At 33.7% G+C, this 20,434-nt stretch overlaps 4 protein-coding genes across 6 annotated transcripts; 2 read left to right on the top strand and 2 right to left on the bottom strand.

Moving 5' to 3' along the window:
• Positions 1 to 127: 127 nt before the first annotated feature.
• Positions 128 to 8,029, top strand: LOC130747055 (isoleucine--tRNA ligase, cytoplasmic-like). Of its 3 annotated transcripts, none has more exons than XM_057599873.1 (6): positions 128 to 1,004; positions 1,115 to 1,250; positions 1,553 to 1,731; positions 3,553 to 3,665; positions 3,763 to 3,826; positions 4,885 to 8,029. In XM_057599873.1, the coding sequence occupies exons 3-6, from the start codon at positions 1,561 to 1,563 to the stop codon at positions 4,912 to 4,914; spliced, it is 378 nt and encodes a 125-aa protein (XP_057455856.1). In that variant the 5' UTR covers positions 128 to 1,004; positions 1,115 to 1,250; positions 1,553 to 1,560; the 3' UTR covers positions 4,915 to 8,029. The 3 variants fall into 3 exon arrangements, with proteins under 3 accessions (XP_057455856.1, XP_057455855.1, XP_057455854.1); XM_057599872.1 differs by having other exon boundaries at positions 7,234 to 8,029; XM_057599871.1 differs by lacking the exon at positions 4,885 to 8,029 and adding an exon at positions 4,619 to 4,853.
• Positions 8,030 to 8,373: 344 nt separating this feature from the next.
• LOC130747057 (S-type anion channel SLAH4-like) lies at positions 8,374 to 9,900 on the bottom strand (the record flags this gene model as incomplete). Its single annotated transcript, XM_057599875.1, has 2 exons — positions 8,374 to 8,864; positions 9,688 to 9,900. Coding segments are annotated over 2 exons (477 nt in total), but the record flags the coding sequence as incomplete, so codon positions are not given.
• A 2-nt stretch (positions 9,901 to 9,902) lies between these two features.
• LOC130744961 (cellulose synthase-like protein H1) lies at positions 9,903 to 19,198 on the top strand (the record flags this gene model as incomplete). Its single annotated transcript, XM_057597117.1, has 9 exons — positions 9,903 to 9,932; positions 12,344 to 12,427; positions 13,236 to 13,355; positions 15,271 to 15,387; positions 15,785 to 15,997; positions 16,184 to 16,292; positions 16,958 to 17,145; positions 17,308 to 17,658; positions 18,593 to 19,198. Coding segments are annotated over 9 exons (1,767 nt in total), but the record flags the coding sequence as incomplete, so codon positions are not given.
• LOC130747056 (ribonuclease 2-like) lies at positions 10,428 to 11,558 on the bottom strand. Its single transcript, XM_057599874.1, has 2 exons — positions 11,033 to 11,558; positions 10,428 to 10,954 (listed from the first exon to the last, which is right to left on the bottom strand). The coding sequence occupies exons 1-2, from the start codon at positions 11,330 to 11,332 to the stop codon at positions 10,574 to 10,576; spliced, it is 681 nt and encodes a 226-aa protein (XP_057455857.1). The 5' UTR covers positions 11,333 to 11,558; the 3' UTR covers positions 10,428 to 10,573.
• Positions 19,199 to 20,434: the final 1,236 nt, after the last annotated feature.

The following is a 20,434-nucleotide window of genomic DNA, read 5'->3' on the forward strand; positions in this document are numbered from 1 at the left end:
TCCATCTGCCTTTTTGCCTTCGAAAACTATGGTTAGGCACTGAGATTCAATTTTATATTCTTCAAAGCATGTTGAAAGTTGTAAAACCTTTGTAGGTCTTTTCATTCACTATTTCTCTCTTTCTTCTGATTTTAGTTTTTGTTTCGTCATGTCGTTGACGTTTCAATTGTTTTCAATCGCTTTGTTTCTCATTCAAGAAATGCTCGATGATGCAAGCTTGGGTTAGAGGTGAATCCTGTTCTAGGCACTTCTTTGATTGATTTATACACCCAAGTTTGTAGAAGCATACAAATTGCTTGAATTTGTCAAGGGTGGTGATATTATGTCATGGATAACGATGATTTCTTCATTAATTAAAACTAGTAAATGGAGTGAAGCTCTACTAGAAATCTATGTCAAGATGATTGAAACAGGTGTTTGTCCAAACGAGTTCACATTTGTTAAACTCTTAGGCTTGTCTTATTTTCTTGGTTTGGGTTATGACTTATGGGAAGCTACTGCATGCACAGTTAATCAGATTTAGTATTGAAATGAATTTGGTATTGAAGACAGCCATTATTGACATGTATAGGAGGCTAGAGACTTTTCTCCTGAAGGTTTTTTTGCTGTCTCAGTTTTGTTATTTCTGTTTTGAATAAACTGATTCAATGATATTTTTGGAGTCTTACTTAGCTCTTTGTTAGATGTTCTTTCTCTTTGTTACTTCTGTTTTGACTACTTTTTCAGCACTCTTTTAGTTGTGCAAGGTTACACAAGCAAATCCTTGTGCATATTAGAGGGACCCATTGAACTTACAATGATAATGTCAGTGGGGTTTCATTGCTAATCTTTTTTTATGTTTTTGATGTTTTCTATGATTAGACATTTGATGCATATGTTGTTGGCAAGCACGATGCTCCTGGAATTTTTGTGCTTCAGGAGTGGTGGGGTGTGGATTATGAAATCAAAAATCATGCTGTCATGATTTCTCAGCTTGGTTGTGGATTTAAGGCTCTTATTCCAGAGTAGGATTACGGCACTACCTAAATTTTCTTAATATTTGTTCTTTATGTATCATGTAGTGTTGTCATATTATGTATTTGGATCACTGATGAGTTTTTATCTTTTTCACCAGTCTGTACAAAGGAAAGGTTGGTCTAGATGTTGCAGAAGCGTAGCATTTGTTTGACGGTCTTGATTGGCAAGGTGCTGTGAAGGATGTTTGTTCTTCAGTTAACTGGCTTAAAAGTAAAACAAATGGTTCGAGGAAGGTTTGTCTCTTTTCATGAGTTGTCAAGATGAAAATTGATTATTTGTCAAAATTTCCTGTCAACTACACCATCCTTGTTAATTTATATACCCGTGTCTCAAGAGTTATTTTGTTTTTATCATCATTCCACGGCTGCAGAAGATTCTTCGAAGACATGAACTGGCCTTGGGCCTTGGCTTAAGATTTAGTGAGTTAGTATGGGGGCCAGTTTGGTACACCTTATTAGGCATGGCGATGTGTTTGGATAGCTATTAGTAAGTCATTGGTTGAACAAAAATGTGAATTGATCTTTCATTGTAACAGGCTTTTGTATGGGGGGTGCTCTCGCTATTGCCAGCTCTGTCTTGGTTCCAGATGTTGATGGTGTTGTAGCTTTTTATGGTGTTCCTTCTGCTGAGCTTGCAGACCCTGCCCAAGCCAAGTCTCCTGTTCAGGCTCACTTTGGCGAGCTGGACGATTTTGTTGGCTTTTCGAATGTTACGGTATGAGAATATGTTTGCAACACACATTGCTGGTCATTTTTTGTCTTACTTGAATTTCCTTTAGTCAGTTCATTTACTTATATTATAGCTAATGCATTATCCAATTCAATCTCACTGTTGCAGAGTTTAGTTTAGTCTAGTTTGAGATAGTTAAAAGCCTACTAGTTCAGGTTCCTTCCAGTTCCTTTTGGTGAGGATTGGTGTGGAAAAGGTCTCTTTTTCTAATTCCGAAGGTGTGTTTGGTAAGAAAAAAAGCTAATGATGGAGGTTTGGGAACGAGAAGTGAATATTATTAGTTCTCTTGGCAAGAGAATATGTACAAAGCACTTCAGAGCCTAATGATTGTTTGGCATCTTAGTCTGTAGTAACATTGATTTAAAGTGGTCAGTATGTGAGTGATTATGTAAATTAAAATCAATTGAACTTAAATGAAGGGATATATTTGGGACTGCCAATTTATTCCCCCCCTGTTAAGATAAGGGTATGTGTAGAATCAATGTGCACTCATACTCAATTTTTTACTACATAAGAAAGTTTTGCTTCTGTTTTTGAAGCATAGAAACACATTAAGTCATCCCAGCGTGATTCCATAGCAATTTGCTAAACAAGTTGGCGTAACCATATGGGCATGAGGTAAAAAACTAAATAGAAGAGGGGTGAAAATGAGAAGTTAATATTATTGTATGCTTTTCTGGACCTTGATAAGAAATTAAAGAGGTAAAATATGAAAACGGAGTGACCACTAGACACTAGTTGCATTCTACTTTTTTCTTTTACACATTTGTCCGGCGTTTGCACGCATCTTTCAATATTCTATATTAGTTTCATTTAGACCAACATTAGTATCACAAACAAAATTAATTTTCAACCATGCAGATCCATCTTCTCTACAACCTTCAGCAACTGAAATTATAACCTTCTTATCCTTGTTATTTTCATTCTTCTTTCTGTACTTTTCATCTTATTATTCACCTTCAATACCAAGCAAAGCATACGCTAAGTAGAGTGCAGGAAGTCTTTAAGCTTTTATAATAAATTGTCCCATTTCCCCGCATACGTTAAGTACTGATAAATAATTGGAAAAAAAACCAATAGATTGTAGTCTTTACTCTTTAGTATGCTTACTGCTTGGCAACCTATTTTTTAGTACAATGTTTAATAGTATAATGTGTCATGTGTATGCATTTTGCAAAGCTATTCTTGTTTTTAGTATCCAAATAGAAATACAGAATTCAGTTGGTTCATTTGTGTTTGTAGTGGTATGATTCTTGCATTGTGCATGATTTGTTTCTTTTTTTGATAGGCAAATGTTAGTTGTTAGAAATTTTAGTAAATTAGTCCTCAAGGTTCGTGCATGATTTGGTTAACCTTTGGATCTGTGTGGGTTACATCAATGATACTCGTCCGATTATGGTCCAAGTGCTATGTCTGTGCTGTGTTGTTCTAGCATTATCCTTTATTGTACTATTTTATCTTTGTTACTTTGTTCAAATGATTTCTTATCCATTTTCTTTGTATTTTGTCTTTCCTGATAACCCTTTGGATAGATATAGTTGGTTGGATCAGTGCAATTATATTTTTTTCTAGCACGTTCTTTTTTTCAAATATATCTTATAGAGTTGAAAGAAAACTTTCAGGACATATTCTCCAATATGCTTTCTTCCTCCACCTTACCCACTCCAGAAATCATGATTGCATTTTGTAGTGGAAAGACTGTCTTTGAGATTCTTGCAGCTTAATATGATCTCAGGTTCAAGCTTTAGTTATGTTTGAGATATATTGCTTCCACCTAATATACTCTCCTTCTGTTTGGCTGCATAGTTTTACCAGAGGGGGGAACGGATTGAGCAAAGTGTTTCAAGGATGATGACAATAATTGATCTTGCCCGAAACATTCGTGAGCGTCATAACAAGCCTCTTAAGACTCCACTCAGGTAGATTAATATGCAAGGATGCTCAAATTTAGATGTTTGTAGACTCATATTTTGCGTTTCATATAATAAATACACTCATATCTTCTTGCTACCGTAGGGAAATGGCGATAGTGCATCCTGATGCAGACTTTCTTGATGATATAAGTGGAAAGTTGAGGGAGGTACTTGCATGATGTCACTGTTTTACCCTCTGCTTTTTAGCATTTATTCAGCAGTTTTTGTTGTCATTGGATGCATATGATAATAGTTTTCTCCCTGATGCTTATAGTCTGTCACCCTGTTTCCTGTACATTATATAAAGTCTCTAAGAGGTAACTAAACTGACTGTGTTTTTTCTTTGTGATGATATTATTTATGCGTGTTTTCTAAAAACACACAGAAACCTTTCTAAATTTTTTGACTTTTTATTAAGTTTCTATCATCTTGGACCAAGACTCTTGTTGTTCTATCTTCGAAGCTCCTTTACCCATTATGCTCTACAAAAGGTTGTGATATTGTTGTGTGTTCTGGAATAAATCTCACAAACTGTGGTGATGAAGGACTACAAGGAGATCAACTAGAGAATTTCGACCATTTTGGTCTTGTCGATGAATCAGTGCCTTTGTATACAGAGTCTATGCTTTCGCTCCCTGATGTTAGTGGGTGAAATCTATATATATTTAAAATAAAGAAGCTGGTTTTGCGGCCTAGAGGCAATTTAGTAATTCAATATTTCGTTGTACTACATTTCTAATTGGACTATGGTTATTTTAGTAGAAATACAAAATTATTTGTCATAGATTCAATTAGAGTTTGTTGGTTCCATCTGCCTTTTTGCCTTCGAAAACTATGGTTAGGCACTGAGATTCAATTTTATATTCTTCAAAGCTTGTTGAAAGTTGTAAAACCTTTGTTGGTCTTTACATTCGCTGTTTCTCTCTTTCTTCTAATTTTGTTTTTGTTTTGTCATGAAGTTTACGTTTCAACTGTTTTCAATCGCTTTGTTTCTCATTCAAGAAATGCTTGATGATGCAAGCTTGGGTTAGAGGTGAATCCTGTTCTTGGCACTTCTTTGATTGATTTATACACCAAGTTTGTAGAAGCATACAAATTGCTAATTTGTCAAGGGTGGTGATGTATCATGGACAACGATGATTTCTTCTTTAATTGAAACTAGTAAATGGAGTGAAGCTCTAGAAATCTATGTCAAGATGAAGCTTATCTTATTTTCTTGGTTTAGGTTATGGGAAGCTACTGCATGCACAGTTAATCAGATTTGGTATTGAAGACAGCCATTGTTGACATGTATTCCAAATGCAGACGGATGGAAGATGCAACTAAGGTCTCCAACTGTTGGTTATTTTAAAAATATAGTATGGGTAGAAGAGAAGAACGATAGCAGAGAATTGGGAGCATAAAACATATTTTTATTCTGCAGCATAGCAACTGGTTTTATACAGCAGAATCACCATTCACCAACATAAAATTCAAATTCAAAAACATAACAACTACTAGATGAAAGCCTAAAAAATAGAAGCTGAAACAGCTCTATCTTATCAGTCAATAAGACTGTTATTTTCCTAAATAATAGCATAAAAATTAATCTTCTGCTGTTTGTTTATTTCAAAGTCAATCAATCAACACTCCTCCTTGACTTTGGAACTGCAAACACCAAGCTTTTGCCTCAAGAACTCAAATATGGATTTTGGAAGTGCCTTGGTTAGGATATCAGCTACTTGATTTTCTGTCTTGCAGTAGATTAGCTCCACTTCTCCTTCCCTTTGAACCTCTCTTAGAAAATAAAGCTTTATCTTGAAGTGCTTTATTTTTCCATGAAACACTGGATCATTGGATATTGCAATTGCAGCCTGATTGTCCACCAAAATCTGAGTGCTATCATGTTGTTCCATATGCAAATCTGCCATGATTTTCCTAATCCAAAGAGTTTGATTCACAGCAGCAGCAACAACTACATACTCGGCTTCCGCTGTAGACTGAGCTATAATTTCTTGCATTTTAGAACACCATGAAAAAACTCCAGAACCAAGAGTAAAACAATAACCAGAGGTGCTTCTCATGTCATCAACACATCTTGCCCAATCACTATCAGAATAACCATGAAAGCTGAAGCTTTTTACTTGCCTGTATCTTATTCCATAATCAGTGGTTCCTCTAACATATCTAAGAATTCTTTTTGCTGCTTGAAAATGAATTTCACTTGGACAATGCATGTACCTTGATGTACTTGTTAAATACATCAAGCATCCTATTAAGCTTCTGTACAACTTTTCATCAATCTTTTCAGCTCCATCTTCTTTGCAAAACTTCTCCTTTTGATTCATTGGAGTAGCTGTTGGATGGCACTCTTCCATGTTGAACTTCTTGAGGACTTCCTTTGCATACTTTTCCTGACACACAAATATTTCATGTTGCTTTTGCTGCACTTGCATACTAAGAAAGAATGTCATCTTTCCAAGATCGGTCATTTCAAAGACATCTTCCATTTCTTTTTTAAACTTGTCAATCATCTTCTTGCTACTTCCTGTAACAAATATATCATCAACATATATAGATAACACAAGTATATCTTCATCCACCTTTTTAACATATAAGGTAGACTCACTTAGACTTTTCACGAAGCCTAAGCTTTCTAAATGTGTATCAATTCTGCTGTACCAAGACCTTGGTGCTTGTTTTAAGCCATACAATGCCTTCTTTAATCGATAAACCTTATCTTTGTTGGTTATTTTAAAAATATAGTATGGGTAGAAGAGAAGAACGATAGCAGAGAATTGGGAGCATAAAGCATATTTTTATTCAGCAGCATAGCAACTGGTTTTATACAGCAGAATCACCAACATAAAATTCAAATTCAAAAACATAACAACTGCTAGATGAAAGCCTAAAAAATAGAAGCTGAAACAACTCTATCTTATCAGTCAATAAGACTGTTATTTTCCTAAATAATAGCATAAAAATTAATCTTTTGTTGTTTGTTTATTTCAAAGTCAATTAATCAACACCAATCAATCAACACCAACATATGAATGCTCAATATGATGTGTGCTTGTGGACCGCCATTATCTCTGGATTTACTTTGCAGGTTAGAGAGGCTATCAATGCATTTCTTGATACGGAATTGTCTCGAATCCTACCAAATAATTTTACATATGCTAGTTTATTGAATGCTAGCTCCTCAATCTTATCATTGGGCCTGGGGGAACAATTTCATTCACGGGTCATCATAATTGGACTGGAGGATGATATATATATGTGGGAAATGCACTGGTGGATATGTACATGAAATGCTCCAACATCAAAAAGGTGCTATGAAAGCTTTTAGAGCGATAGCCTCACCAAATGTTATCTCTTGGACTTCTTTGATTGCTGCTTTAGCAGAACATGGATTTGAAAAATAATCTTTTGAATTGTTTGCTGAGATGCAAGCAGCTGGAATGCAACCAAATTCCTTTACTCTATCTACTGTCCTTGTAGCTTGCAGCAATATAAAGTCTCTTGTTCAAACTATGAAACTCCATGCACATATCATAAAATCAAAAACAGACATTGATATAGCTGTCTCTTGTAGATGCTTATGCTGGAGGGGGAATGGCGGAGGAAGCATGGTCTGTTATTGGCATGATGAATCATAGAGATCCCGTGACATACACAAGTTTAGCTGCAAGGTTAAACCAGAGGGGAGATCATGGCATGGCATTATAAGTAGTGACTCGCATGTGCAATGATGAGGTTAAGATGGATGAATTCAGCTTGGCGAGTTTTCTATCAGCTGCAGCTGGCTTAGGAACTATGGAAACTGAAAAGCTATTCTGTCAAATCAGGTTTTGAGAGATGTAACTCAGTTTCAAACAGCTTAGTACACTTGCACAGCAAGTGCGGTAGTAGGCGCGATGCAAACAGAGGTTTTAAAGAGATAACTGAGCCAGATGAAGTTTCATGGAACGGTTTGATATCAGGATTGGTATCAAATGGACAAACATCCCATGCTCTTTATGCCTTTGATGAAATGAGGTTAGCAGGAGTTAGAAAGCAACGTCTGTCGGTATCCTCATTGTCGTTTACTCAATATTTTCCTTATAAAATTCTGGGTATATGATATTTGTTATTTTAATAACACAACTGAAGATGAGGAAGCAAGTTAGAACCTCCCTTCCCTATAAGACAAAAGACACATAATGTCTTCTATTGATTCCCACTGTTGCTATACTTTTCCATAGCATAGTGTCGCAAAAATACAAGGCATAGAGACACATACAGATATCCAAATATGCGATTGTAAGCTAAAATAATACAAAGTTGAAATGATATGACCTTTGGTTCTAGTTAAGAATTATCATATGTTAAACAACATATTTTTATTTGAACTGAGTAGGTGCAGTTCCTGTATATATATGGTTTCGTTACTCTAGTAATCCAAAATTTCTTGGTGTGGTACATAATTACACTTCAAGACATTGCAAAATAATTCATACACACCCAAATTTCAGCTCCAACTAGAAAGATGAAATTTCTAAATTCGCAGAAGAATTGAGTTGTTCGATTATGATCAGACGACTTAAACTTTATGCTTATTTTTACCGTCCGACCATGATAAAATATATGAGCCAACTTATTTTAACCAAGCAGTTTAGATTTTGTGATTGTGTGAATTCAGAATTGTTATGAGTGCACGAAACTTAACTCCATAAATAAAAGTGAGTGTGAATATATCAAATTGTAAAGACATTTTATATATGATTTACAATTACAAATGCTGATCATTCCTATTCCCATTCCCATTCCCATTAATAACTAAGAGTGTGTTTGGTTACCTCACTTCAAACTTAGAAAGGGAATGAACTATTTTTATAAATTACGATAAAAAGTCCATTCGCGTGATATTAAGTTGGTATCCACACACATTAATATTAATCACGTTGCTGTGCAATTGCTTTTCTAATTTGAGTCGAAGTTGTTAGCTGGTAAGGACATGCTAGTGTTCAAAGCAGTGACAATCATCAATACCACAGACACCACAACTGAGATTAAAGATAAGACCAAAGATAAGACCAACATAACAGCATGAGCAGTGATCATTCCCTTAACTTGATGTGCATACTCTGCTGAAGCAAGTGCCAAAGCCGTCAGAGGAAAAGAATAAGCCCACCATGCCACATTGAATTTCTTCATGGACTTCTTAAATAGCAGAGGCCTTGAAACCTGATTGTCCCAAAATACAAAAGAAAGTAAGCACTTATAAACTTTTTTTTTATCAATAGGAAAAGTTGAACAATTTTAGCTATCTATCATAGATTACAAGCTATATTGTCCAAGTACAGTGAACTATAAATGGTTAAGTTTATGACTACACAATCATAAGCTTTGAGTTGGCATTGACACTAAATGGGGACAACCAAATAGAACTTGTAAGATTATCATTTTCAGATAAACAAAGTGACGTGAAATTGTAAAAGTTATCTACTAGTATATTGAAACAAGGGTCATAGTCAACTTCTTAAATAGTGGACCACTTTACTAGTGGACTTCAACTTACATACTTCCAAATGATGAACAAAACAAATCAAGAATGATAGTGCACCGTTGAAATATTTTGTACTAAAATGTTCTCAATTTTCTTATTCATTAATAAAATTTTGACATATGATTAAAAATCACCTTATAACAAACTCATGTGTTTTTCAATTGTTATATATCGAAATTTCATCAGTGGAAGTGGAACAACAAACTGATACACTTGAAGATAGAAAATCATGATGCTATTGTAGAAAGAAACGTAAACAATTTTACCACATCACTTTGAAGTTTTTATCTTTTGTGTGCACTGCCATTATGTTTTTTTTTTTTTGGTGAACTTGGATCCACCGGCCACTAGGAAATAACATTAGGTACATTTTAGGTAGCTTTCTTTAAGACTTCTAAGCAAAATAGTATACTATTTTATTTTTCTTTTCTGTCATGTTTAGAAATTCTTCTACAATCTAATCAATTATGAAGGTAGAATCAATGAGGGACAGAAAAATACCAGGGGCATGAAAAGAAAGGAAGAAGGAAAGAGGAAGAAGAACAGCATCTTGGAAGCGGTATCAAACTCGCCACAGATGGAGCGCCAAGCCAAGCTCGCTACGCTTGGCCCCGCAAAGAACAAGAAGAACACAGGACGCAGCAGAGGAGGGAGGCTATTATCATACCCTGGTAACCTCTGATACAGAGTCACAAAAAGCACCAAGTAATGAGAACAAGGCTAGATACCATAGGAGAGTGAAAGCAGTGGAGGGTATGGATGAAAATATTTTTCTAAGAGCGAGTGCATCTTTGATTTGTTCAATGAGGATCTTCCACAACAAGGCTTGACTTGAGAGGGATAAGCTGATTCTGAAATACCCTGCATGGATTTGTGGTAGAATTGGAGATAGAGAATATTGGACATGGATTTGAGACTTGTTGTGATTATGGGATTGAGTTTTGGTGACTGGAATGTCTAAAACTATTGGAAATGCTATATGAGGTTGTGGTTGTTTCTCAGAGTTGCTCATTTCAACCATGGTAGAAGATGGTGCAATGCAAGCACACTTCTTGTGCGGACTCTGGGAACAGAGTGAAGTATTTATAGCCTTATAGGGTTGCTTTATTTCAATGAAGCTTCTAAAAAATTCACTGTGTAGCGCCACCATAAAAACAGATAACTTAAAATAAAATTATATAACACATTTTAAGAATCCTAATTTCTAACCAAACTCAAAGAACTAAAATGATAATATGATACCTTCAAATTATTGCCAAAATTTTATTCACTTAATTATCCCACGAGAATCACTTTAGCCCATGTCAATTAACACTAAAGTAATATGATAATAGATCTTATTTTATTCTGTGGTTTCCATGGATGTTCAATACTTGATACATTTTTGTCATGCTAACAAAGATATAAATGTGTTACAATTAATCTTCCAAGGTCGCGGACAATTTCTGAGTCTCCTATTATTATCAAAGCAAAGCCAAACTTCTGCCAAAGCATCGCACACAATGACTGGTTGAAACCGATAAGCTCTTATGAGAGATGTCATAAAATCTTGAATGTTTCGCGTCATACGGCTGGGAGCATATCCAATCGCAGCTTTCACGTTTGGAATGAGTTGTGACTTCAGATTTAAAGTAGTGATGAAGTAGTCTGCCTGATTGCTGGTCATGCATGTTCCGTGCTTCTCAAATTCATGACCCCAGAATATATCATTAGTGGGTTTGATCATATCCGGCCAATTAGCATTAAGTTGATTTTTCAGTGGAATAAACTGTAAACAAAAATAAATTTAAATTAAGTTTGGAACGAAAATGTAGGGAAAAGTTATCCTAAAAATAAATCAATATACCTGTGTGTTATTGGTATCATAGAGTAACCGCGGTTGGCACCAGTTCGGTTGTGGATAAGCATATGTGGAGGGCCAGAGGCCATGAATTGTAAATTCTTGTGGAAATTGGGAAAATTTTGTTTGATTACATGTTGACACAGCGCACGTGGTCGGTGTCCACTGCAATGCAAGTTTGAAGTAGTCGAACTGGAATTGTCCATGGGATTGGACAAATAGTAACATGAAAGAAATTATTAAGATACCCTGCCCAATTCTGCCACTTCCTTTCATCGATTGGCTGGATCTATAGATAATTACCATCACCAACAGTAAAGGATTTACAATAGTGGTAAGAGTTATGAGACATAAGAGTTTGAGGAAGGGTGAAATGGTTAGAATTCAAACTCTGGTGAAAGAACTAGTTTACTAACATTAATAACAACTAATATTTAACTAAAAAAACATAAAATATCAATTAAGTAGAGAAGGCAAAAGAGAATGTTGTTACTTGTTAGCATTTCTCCTTCAGGAAGATTCAATGAAAAGTGAGGTGGGAAGCAGAAAAATCTACTTTGTGATGCATATTTGTCTAAATCCTTAAATTTGTTCATTTGAAAAACATCAAGAGATTGAATATTTGTGGACCAAAAATGACTCATACACATCAATTCGGTATAGACATCCATAAAAAGAAAGAAAGAGAAAGAACATATGTAATAAGAAGTGATCATTGTTGAATATGGGTTATAGTATCTCTTGTGTTATCTTAGAGCATTTTTAATGTTAGGTTCTTAGTTCTTAGTTTTTAATTAGCATTATTCATGTGGGCCCGTACTGCCACATGTGCTTAAGCAACTCTCAAGCAATTTTGCTTCAACCATAATTCTTAGTTCTTAGTATTATTCATTTGGTCCCACAAACCACATTATTTATACTTTTTATTTTCATAAAGCAATAAAATAAAACTCATAAAGTAATAAAGAAATTTGGATGAGAGAAAATATTTTTTTATGCTAAGAACTCAAAAGTAAAACTCCTTATATAAGAACTGAGTTCTTATTTTTAAGAACTAAGAACTTCATGTGAGCCCATCTAAGAGCATCTCCAATGGAAGGTTCTTAGTTCTTAGGCTTAATTGCAACTTTGGTCCCTGACGTTTACAAAAGCCATGATTTTGGTCCCTCACCTAATTTAATTACATAAATCGTCCCTCACCTAACACTCTGTGAGCAACGTTAGTCATTTTGTCAATTTGCTAACGGAAGGAGGCTGGGGTGGATTAATAATCTGACGTGGACGACACTGGGGAGTGAGAGAGAGTCACATGGAGAGCCATTCAGATACTTCTGTGATGAGAGCACGACCACCACCCAAAACTCAACACCAGAATTCATACAACAATGGTTACATATGAAGGTATTTAATAGGGTTTAACAAATTTTCGAGAACTAGTAAATTATATATGTGCAATTCAGGATTTTTTATGTTATGTGTAAAAACTAAATTAAAATATAAAATTTAGCCTTTTAATTTTAGATTATTTTTATTGAGAGATAATCATTTTAATGATGGGTTTAAGCAATTGAAATTTAATATCTATTAATTAAAAATTAAAAATATAATTAACCACTTAAAAAATAATCATATATACATTTATTAAGAAGTTAATGTTAATTTTCTTAAGATTTATTGATTAATTAAATAGTATTGTTGATTGAGTGAAAATGCAAGGAGATAATAATTTTTAAAAAGTAATTTGGTTTATTTTGATTTAATTTAATATAAAAACCTATTATACATACAAAAAAATTTATGTGAGAAAGGCACATTTTTTATGGTAAATATTTGATTTCATAAATTTCAAAAATGTTCAAATTCTATGCACGGTTAGTGTAAAAACATCACACAGTCATACTACGTCACATATGACCAATAGTAACATTTCATTTTAATTTTAATTAAAATGAAAAATGTAATTACTGATTTGGTGAAAATCAATTTAACAGGATTATCATTTTTTAAAAAAAAACTTATATATATATATATATATAATTGGATTAAAAGTTTTGAAGATAGAGATTGATTTTATTTTATTGAAATAGAGATTGAATATTTGTTATTGCTAGGTAAATAAGTTGTCTATATCTCACTCCAAAATCTGCAAAGATTGTAAAGTATCGTCAACCTTAAAGTTTTGTCACGTTGCATTTGCACGTCTTGGCAGGATATGTATGACAACCTAAGTCGCAGAATAGAAGATGCGGCCCGGAAAACAATTCCATGCAAGGAAGAATTTGAGGTTTTCTCAAACACGGAGAGGACTAATCATCCAACCATAATTAAGGTAACAATGATGATTGATAGAGATGCATTTTGTGGGAGACATTTATTATATATATATATATATATATATATATATATATATATATATATATTTGTGGGGTTTTGAAATGTAAAAAAGTGATGTGAAGTTAAAATTTATCACAAATGTGTATGTCTAATAGATATTTATATTTATCGTAAGTATATGTTTACCTATCATTTTTCTTATTTTTAAAGTAACTCATTCGCGTCACCTACAATATTTATTTAAACTTAATACTTGAAAGATACCTCAAGTAGTAAGAGTTTGGTGAATATGAGTTGGGGAGGGAAAGATTAAGAGATCGATCAATCTCTGACGGGTCTAATTTAACTTTCCAATGTTCCCAAAAAAAACTTAATACTTCAAAATATAACTAATTGATTTTAATCTGAAATTTTTCTTTTTTGTTTTTATGCCTAAAAATAGACCTATTTTAGTGTGAGGGAAAGTCTAAGTTATGTAAATGGGTGGTCTTATAGAATATGAAGTGCAAGTCATTATTTTTTTAGCCACTTAAGCAAAACATATGTGTGTTTTATACAAGAATAGTGATTAATTTTCTTTACATTTATTTCTTTGATGATTAAATAAAATAGGATGGATATATGATACATAGTATAATTTATTTTAAAATGCCCATTCGCTTAATTTATGAGTTATTATTATACCTCTATAAACTCTTCCCCTTCACGTACTGAATGAAGAACTATAAATTATATATGTATATAATTTAAATCTACATATTAATAATACAATGGGGTAAATTAGATCACAAGCAAACACTGATGAAAAGACCTTTCACGATCCACGTTGAAGTGCTTCATCATGTCTAGTGTAATTGTCTGTTTATTAGGTGGAAAAGGTAGGAATTGAGTGAACGGAAATCTTCATTGAAGTTGACGCATGTATCATGTTATGATTGGAAAACAGTTACTCAAAAAGACGATTGGTTTTCATCTCTTGAAATTGAAACTCCATGAGTTGTGGAAAGTGGAAACCACCTGGCCTCCATTACTCATAGGCTTAGCCGAGGCATAAACATAGAACAGAATCACAGAATCTCCAAGCAAGACAGAGGGTTCAATGACCAATCAAAGCGTGAAAATTTAAAATCCACAACCTTAGCCTTGATCAATATCTAGGATCTAAATTGAATCATGTCAATAGCTCTAGAGAAATCCATCTCCCTTACTCTGAAAATCACCTTATTTCTCGGGTTCTATAGAAGCCACACTGTTGCTATCCAAATGCACCATTGTTGCTCTAAAACAACACACACTTTAATAGCAAGTATATTCTATTGCTGAAGTAATATAGAATTGTAAGTCTCAGCTATCGAACCCAAAGAACCATGTGGACACTTAGCCTTGGGGGTGATTTATAATTTAAGTGATTCAATAGTTGGGTTGATTGTGGTGAAGGGAGCACACAAACAAGCAGATAATATATTTAGATAGAGAAACATGATTGAAAAGCCTTGGGACTCCAATGCACTTGGATCATCTCCCCCCTTTGGAATATGTTGTTCATGATAGGCCCCCTCAATGTGTAGTTGCTTCAATTCGTAGAGATTCTTTGAGAATTTCTTCCTTGAGGATTTAGTTTTCTTTTCTTTTGCTCTCTGTACCAAAAAAATATACAATGGGGTAATCAGATTTACACATACAATAAGAATTCTTCACTTTTCTTTTTAATAAATTTTAATTTGAACTTAATTATGACATTATAATAAAATGGTAAATGGTAATTGGATGACGGTAAAACTTATTTACAGTTTCAGTTTATATTTACTGAATTTGTTTTTTTTACGGCAAACTTGGCTATAGGGAGTAAGGACTACAAAAGTAACCATCTGACAACAAAATATTGTGCACATTATGAATGAATTTCTAAGGTTATATGGGAGAACAAAGAAAGCCTTGTTGATGGAGTGCCTCATTTGATCTACATAGCTAGAGAGAAGAGGCCAAAACAACCACATCATTTCAAAGCAGGTGCCATGAATGTATTGGTAAGATATTGATTCTTTAATTTCTTGGCATTTTTCAAATTTGAATCCCACACATCAACCAAATCATCATATTTAGAGTGGTTAGTTTTGTTAAAAGTTAATTAATTTGATTTAATTTTAGTTAACTTATTACTAAAGTCATGTTCTATAAAACTTACATGATTAATTGTTAGTTAACTAGTGTGTTGTTTCTCAAAGTTAATTTGTGATTGTTCTGATTAAAATTTTGCTTTAAAAAACTTGATTAATTAGGTTATTATGAACACTTTGATTTGTACATTCAGCTTGTGAATTTTGTCATTAACATATTTTACTCCTCAAACTCCAAGCAACTTTTCAATCATTCTTTGACATTTTTGCTTTTTAATTTTATTCAACTTCCTTAATTGTTATTCAGACAAGAGTCTCCGGGTTGATTACAAATGCTCCATTTATCCTGAACGTTGATTGTGACATGTTTGTAAACAATCCAAAGATTGCTCTGCATGCACTCTGTATTTTGCTTGATCCTAAGGGAGCAAAAGAAGTTGCATTTGCTCAATTTCCCCAACAATTCTATGCTACACTGAAAGACGATCCTTTCGGAAATCAGATGGTGGTTTTATTTAAGGTAAATATACTAAATATGGATTTAATTAGTATACATTGATTGACTGTGTAAACAATCGTACATATCCAGTTACATTTTCTCTTCTAATTTATTATTTAAAGTGTATTTCTATGTCTTCTCGGAAGAGTAGTTTTTTAAGTTAATTAATTCATTACTTTTAAATTTTTTCGTTTTTCAAATATGCAGTATCTCGCGGCTGGATTAGCAGGACTCCAAGGACCTTTCTACGGAGGAACAAACTGCTTTCATAGAAGAAAAGTCCTTTATGGTCTTTCTCCCAATAACGTACAAAAAGGTAATTATTAATGAACATATATATTTCACTTATTATATTATGTTTAGTATATGACATATTTCTATTTTTTTGTCAAGGATTAACATGCATATTTTCTTTTAAAAAAAATCGTATATATATATATTTAATATTAAGTTCGGCTAAGAAGATCCTTCATGGCAAAGTTCAATTAGGAATTAAGAAAATTATTAGGAAGTTTTCGATGAAGAAAAAAAGTATCATTTTAGTAATCAATTATAAAATATATTAATCTATTATTTATCCAAAAACCATTTAAACTATATGCATAACCTCGAATAAAAAATATTTTGGAGTGGGGTTACATAATTGAGATACAATTGATTTTAATTTCTTTTATGTAATTGAGATAAATGACAAACATTTTTTTTACTGGTGTCCCCAAAGAATTGCTCAAATGATAAGAGCTCAAAACATTTGAGTTAGGGAGGTGAAGGTCTGATGATCAACTCCTAGAGGAAAAACTTGTTCGATAATTTTTTTTTATTTTACTAGTGCCTAATGAATATGTGATTAATTGTCACCCCTAATTGGCCGATAAAAGTAATAGTTTGATAAAAACGTACATTTTTAGTTCAAAAAAAAAGTTGAAAATACATTACTTTTAATAATTTTGGTTAACTTACTCCTTCTAGCTAATGTTGCAGGAAACAACATACGGGAAGAGGAGTTAAAATACAAATTTGGAACTTCAAAGAAGCTTATAAGATCAGTTGTTCACGCTTTGAAAGGGAAGATATATTCGCCTCATGATATTGACATTTCAAAGACTATTGAGATAGGAAGTCAAGTTGCTAGTTATGGATATGAATATGGCACTAGTTGGGGTGAGCAGGTAAAAAAAGCCAAAACATGTATGTGCGGATAAAATCTTGTGTTTTCCATTGGTGTCCTATTTTCTAGTCTTCCGATTAAATCGTGTTATGTTGGTTGTTGGTTGAAAACCAACTATCTAAATGTGTGATTGCCTCATACTTTTATTTCGCATTTCTTCTAGGTAGGTTGGATATATGGATCAATAACCGAAGACGTGCTTACTGGGCTTACAATTCATGAAAAAGGTTGGAGATCAGAATTGTGCACACCAGACCCAATTGCCTTCAAAGGTTGTGCTCCAGTTGGTGGATCAAGTTCAATGGCTCAACAAAAGAGATGGGCCACAGGATTGCTTGAGATTTTCTTCACCAAACACAACCCAATATTTAGGACCCTTTTTGGTGAGCTATATTTTAGGCAGTGTTTGGCATATATGTGGATAGTCAATTGGGGCTTGTGGCCTGTTGCAGAAGTAAGCTATGCTGGTCTCCTTGCCTATTGTGTCATTACCAACTCCAATTTCCTACCTCAGGTAAGAAATTAAATAGACAACCAGAATAACAATAACACCACACACAACTACTACTTTTTGTATTGACAAAAAAAAGAACTACTGCTTTTTGTTCATTTTTATGGAGTTTTTTACCAATTTTCCTTGAAGTGAATATTTATCATATTAATATCCTTTTAATAATGGGTAGTAAATTTGTTTAAGAGGTTTTTTTCTTTTTCTTTTTTGATGAATGTTACTACTCGTTCAGAAAACGATTGCATATCAAGTGGTTCATGTTTAATTCCTTTTAAGTGGGGTTTATTTTCTTAATAAACCAATTATATATTGAATGAAAGTATAAAAGGTACTTCAATCCAATGCAAAAGAAAGTTATATCGGAAAATTTAAAATAGGCAGAAATTAGAAACTACATAAATCAATAGCAGACACAGCTCCTGTCAACATTAGGAACACAGCAAAAAAACTAAGAATCCCTTACGGATCCCACCACACATGACTTGGTCCGAATTAGAAATGGACAGAGCAATAATAGTTGCGTACCCTGAGTATCAAAACATGTGAGTAGGATGAGATGATGGAAGCTTTTGTTTTTACAATTACATACATACATATATATATATATATATATATATATATATATATTTAGTGAGAAAAAAGTACAGAACTACACTTTCTCTAAAACAGAACAATATTATTGATGGATGATAAAAAACCATGAGAACAACTCTCTCATTCCGTCAATCAAATTTTAAAGATGTATTAAAGCAGTTTGTTTATTCAATTTAATTGATTGACGTGATATATTTTTTAAATTTAGTTGGTTGGGAGTGTAAAAAAATATTTATACTGTTTCTACATCAAAATTAAACTCTTAATTCCAATGTCTTAGGTGAATTTTATATCTGTTTATATTAATTTATTTCCAGTAAATAACTGTATTTGTTTAATACAGGGCTCGGGCACATGTATACCTGTAGCAATTTTTGTAATTTACACGGCGTATACTCTATTCGAATGCTTGGCATCAGAGCTGTCAATCCGTGCTTGGTGGAACAATCAAAGGATGTCAAGAATAACACCAATAAATGCTGGTTTTTGTGGATTTCTGAGTGTCCTACTTAAGTTGTTGGGAATATCAGATACTGTTTTTGAGATAACAAAGAAAGATGTACCCTCTTCAAGTGATGTTAAGGATGACAAGGATGCTAGTAGGTTTACCTTCGATGAGTCCCTAGTTTTTTTGCCAGGAACTACCATCTTGTTGTTGCAACTAACAGCAATGACTTTCAAGTTTTTAGGATTGCAATCATCAGCACCAAGTCAAGATGGGAAGGAATGTGGTTTGGGAGAGATGTTGTGTTGTGCATATTTGATAATATGCTATTGGCCATTTCTGAGAGGACTATTTGAGACAGGAAAATATAGGATTCCTTTTTCCACTGTATGCAAAGCAGCAACCATAACATTTATCTTTGTACACCTTTCTAGAAAGACAACTACTTACTAGGTGATGTGGTACTCTAGTAACAAGAAAAAGAAGAAAAGCTTGATCAAACTCAAACTTGTAGTTGTACCAAACATGCTTATCAAACTTGATATTGATTTGAAATGTGAACTCCATCTAGTTTCACTGGGACATTGTAAAGTATTGATTTGATTCAAATCTGTTCCAGTATCAGGATGTAACTCATCCAAAGAGGTATATTCAATTATCTTGACTGCTTGCTGCTCTTATAACTCATCATGACGCTTTGGTGAAGCACAACCACATTGATTATATCGATCATTTTTTTTATAATATGATAAACTTCATCCACTTCTCTAGCTGCTGTAAGAAGTAATAGTTGAAGTGAATAAGCGTAACAATGAATATAATAAACATACTTACATTTTAGAGAATCTACAAAATCATTAGGGTCGGACTAGCTAAGAATAAAAAAAGTTTTGTATATATCTATATATAGTCGGCAAATTTTTTTTAGGGGCACCCTGTGTACCCCTCCCTAGATATGCTATGTTCACAGTTGTCAAAGTCTTAATTATATACTAAAACTTCTATATCTAATTTGCAAGTTGTTTACAAGTAAACATTCTTACTCAAGAGATCCCCAAGCGCTGCAGCATGCCACTAGAGTGAGCATTTGTTGAATTTCACATCTTCCCCCATAAGAGATCCCCAATATATATCATTGACACCCTATTCAGCAGGTTTGGGGAGCATTCTCTGGGAAAATCCTAGCACTTCAGCATGTCACTGGAGTGAGCACATGTTGGCCTTCACAGGGGTTAATGAGGAGACAATCTTCCTCCATAGGAGATCTCCAACATGTCATTAACATCCTATTTGGTAGGTCTAAAGATGCTACCCAAGCCTTACCTTTTTTAGTATTAAAAGGAGTGCGGTAATTTTTTTAATAAGTCAAAATATATAAAAAATGGAGCATAAGAGGCATCTCAACCTGGAACAAATACAAGCAGGGAAAAGAAAAAAGAAGCAGCAACTAGAAGTTTAACAAGACTAAATAGATAGCACAGTACATGAAAAGATCCAAGACCAACATTAATCATCCAACCCTTGAGCTAGCAGAGGAGACAGAGAGTGTCTAGAGTAAATCCATTCCTTATACACAACTTAGGACAGCAAAACCAAGTATTTACAAGGGCTAGCAAATCCAAAATGATGTCAAGGTCGATCCTGCATAAATCAGCATATTGTTGCTCTTAGTTGAAGGTCCCCCACCCTATAAATTCCATCTGCCACCAACACTTCAACACCCCAACAAGTAAAGCAACA

This window comes from Lotus japonicus, chromosome 3 (genome assembly GCF_012489685.1).
Source record: "Lotus japonicus ecotype B-129 chromosome 3, LjGifu_v1.2".
Classification (NCBI taxonomy): Eukaryota; Viridiplantae; Streptophyta; class Magnoliopsida; order Fabales; family Fabaceae; genus Lotus; species Lotus japonicus.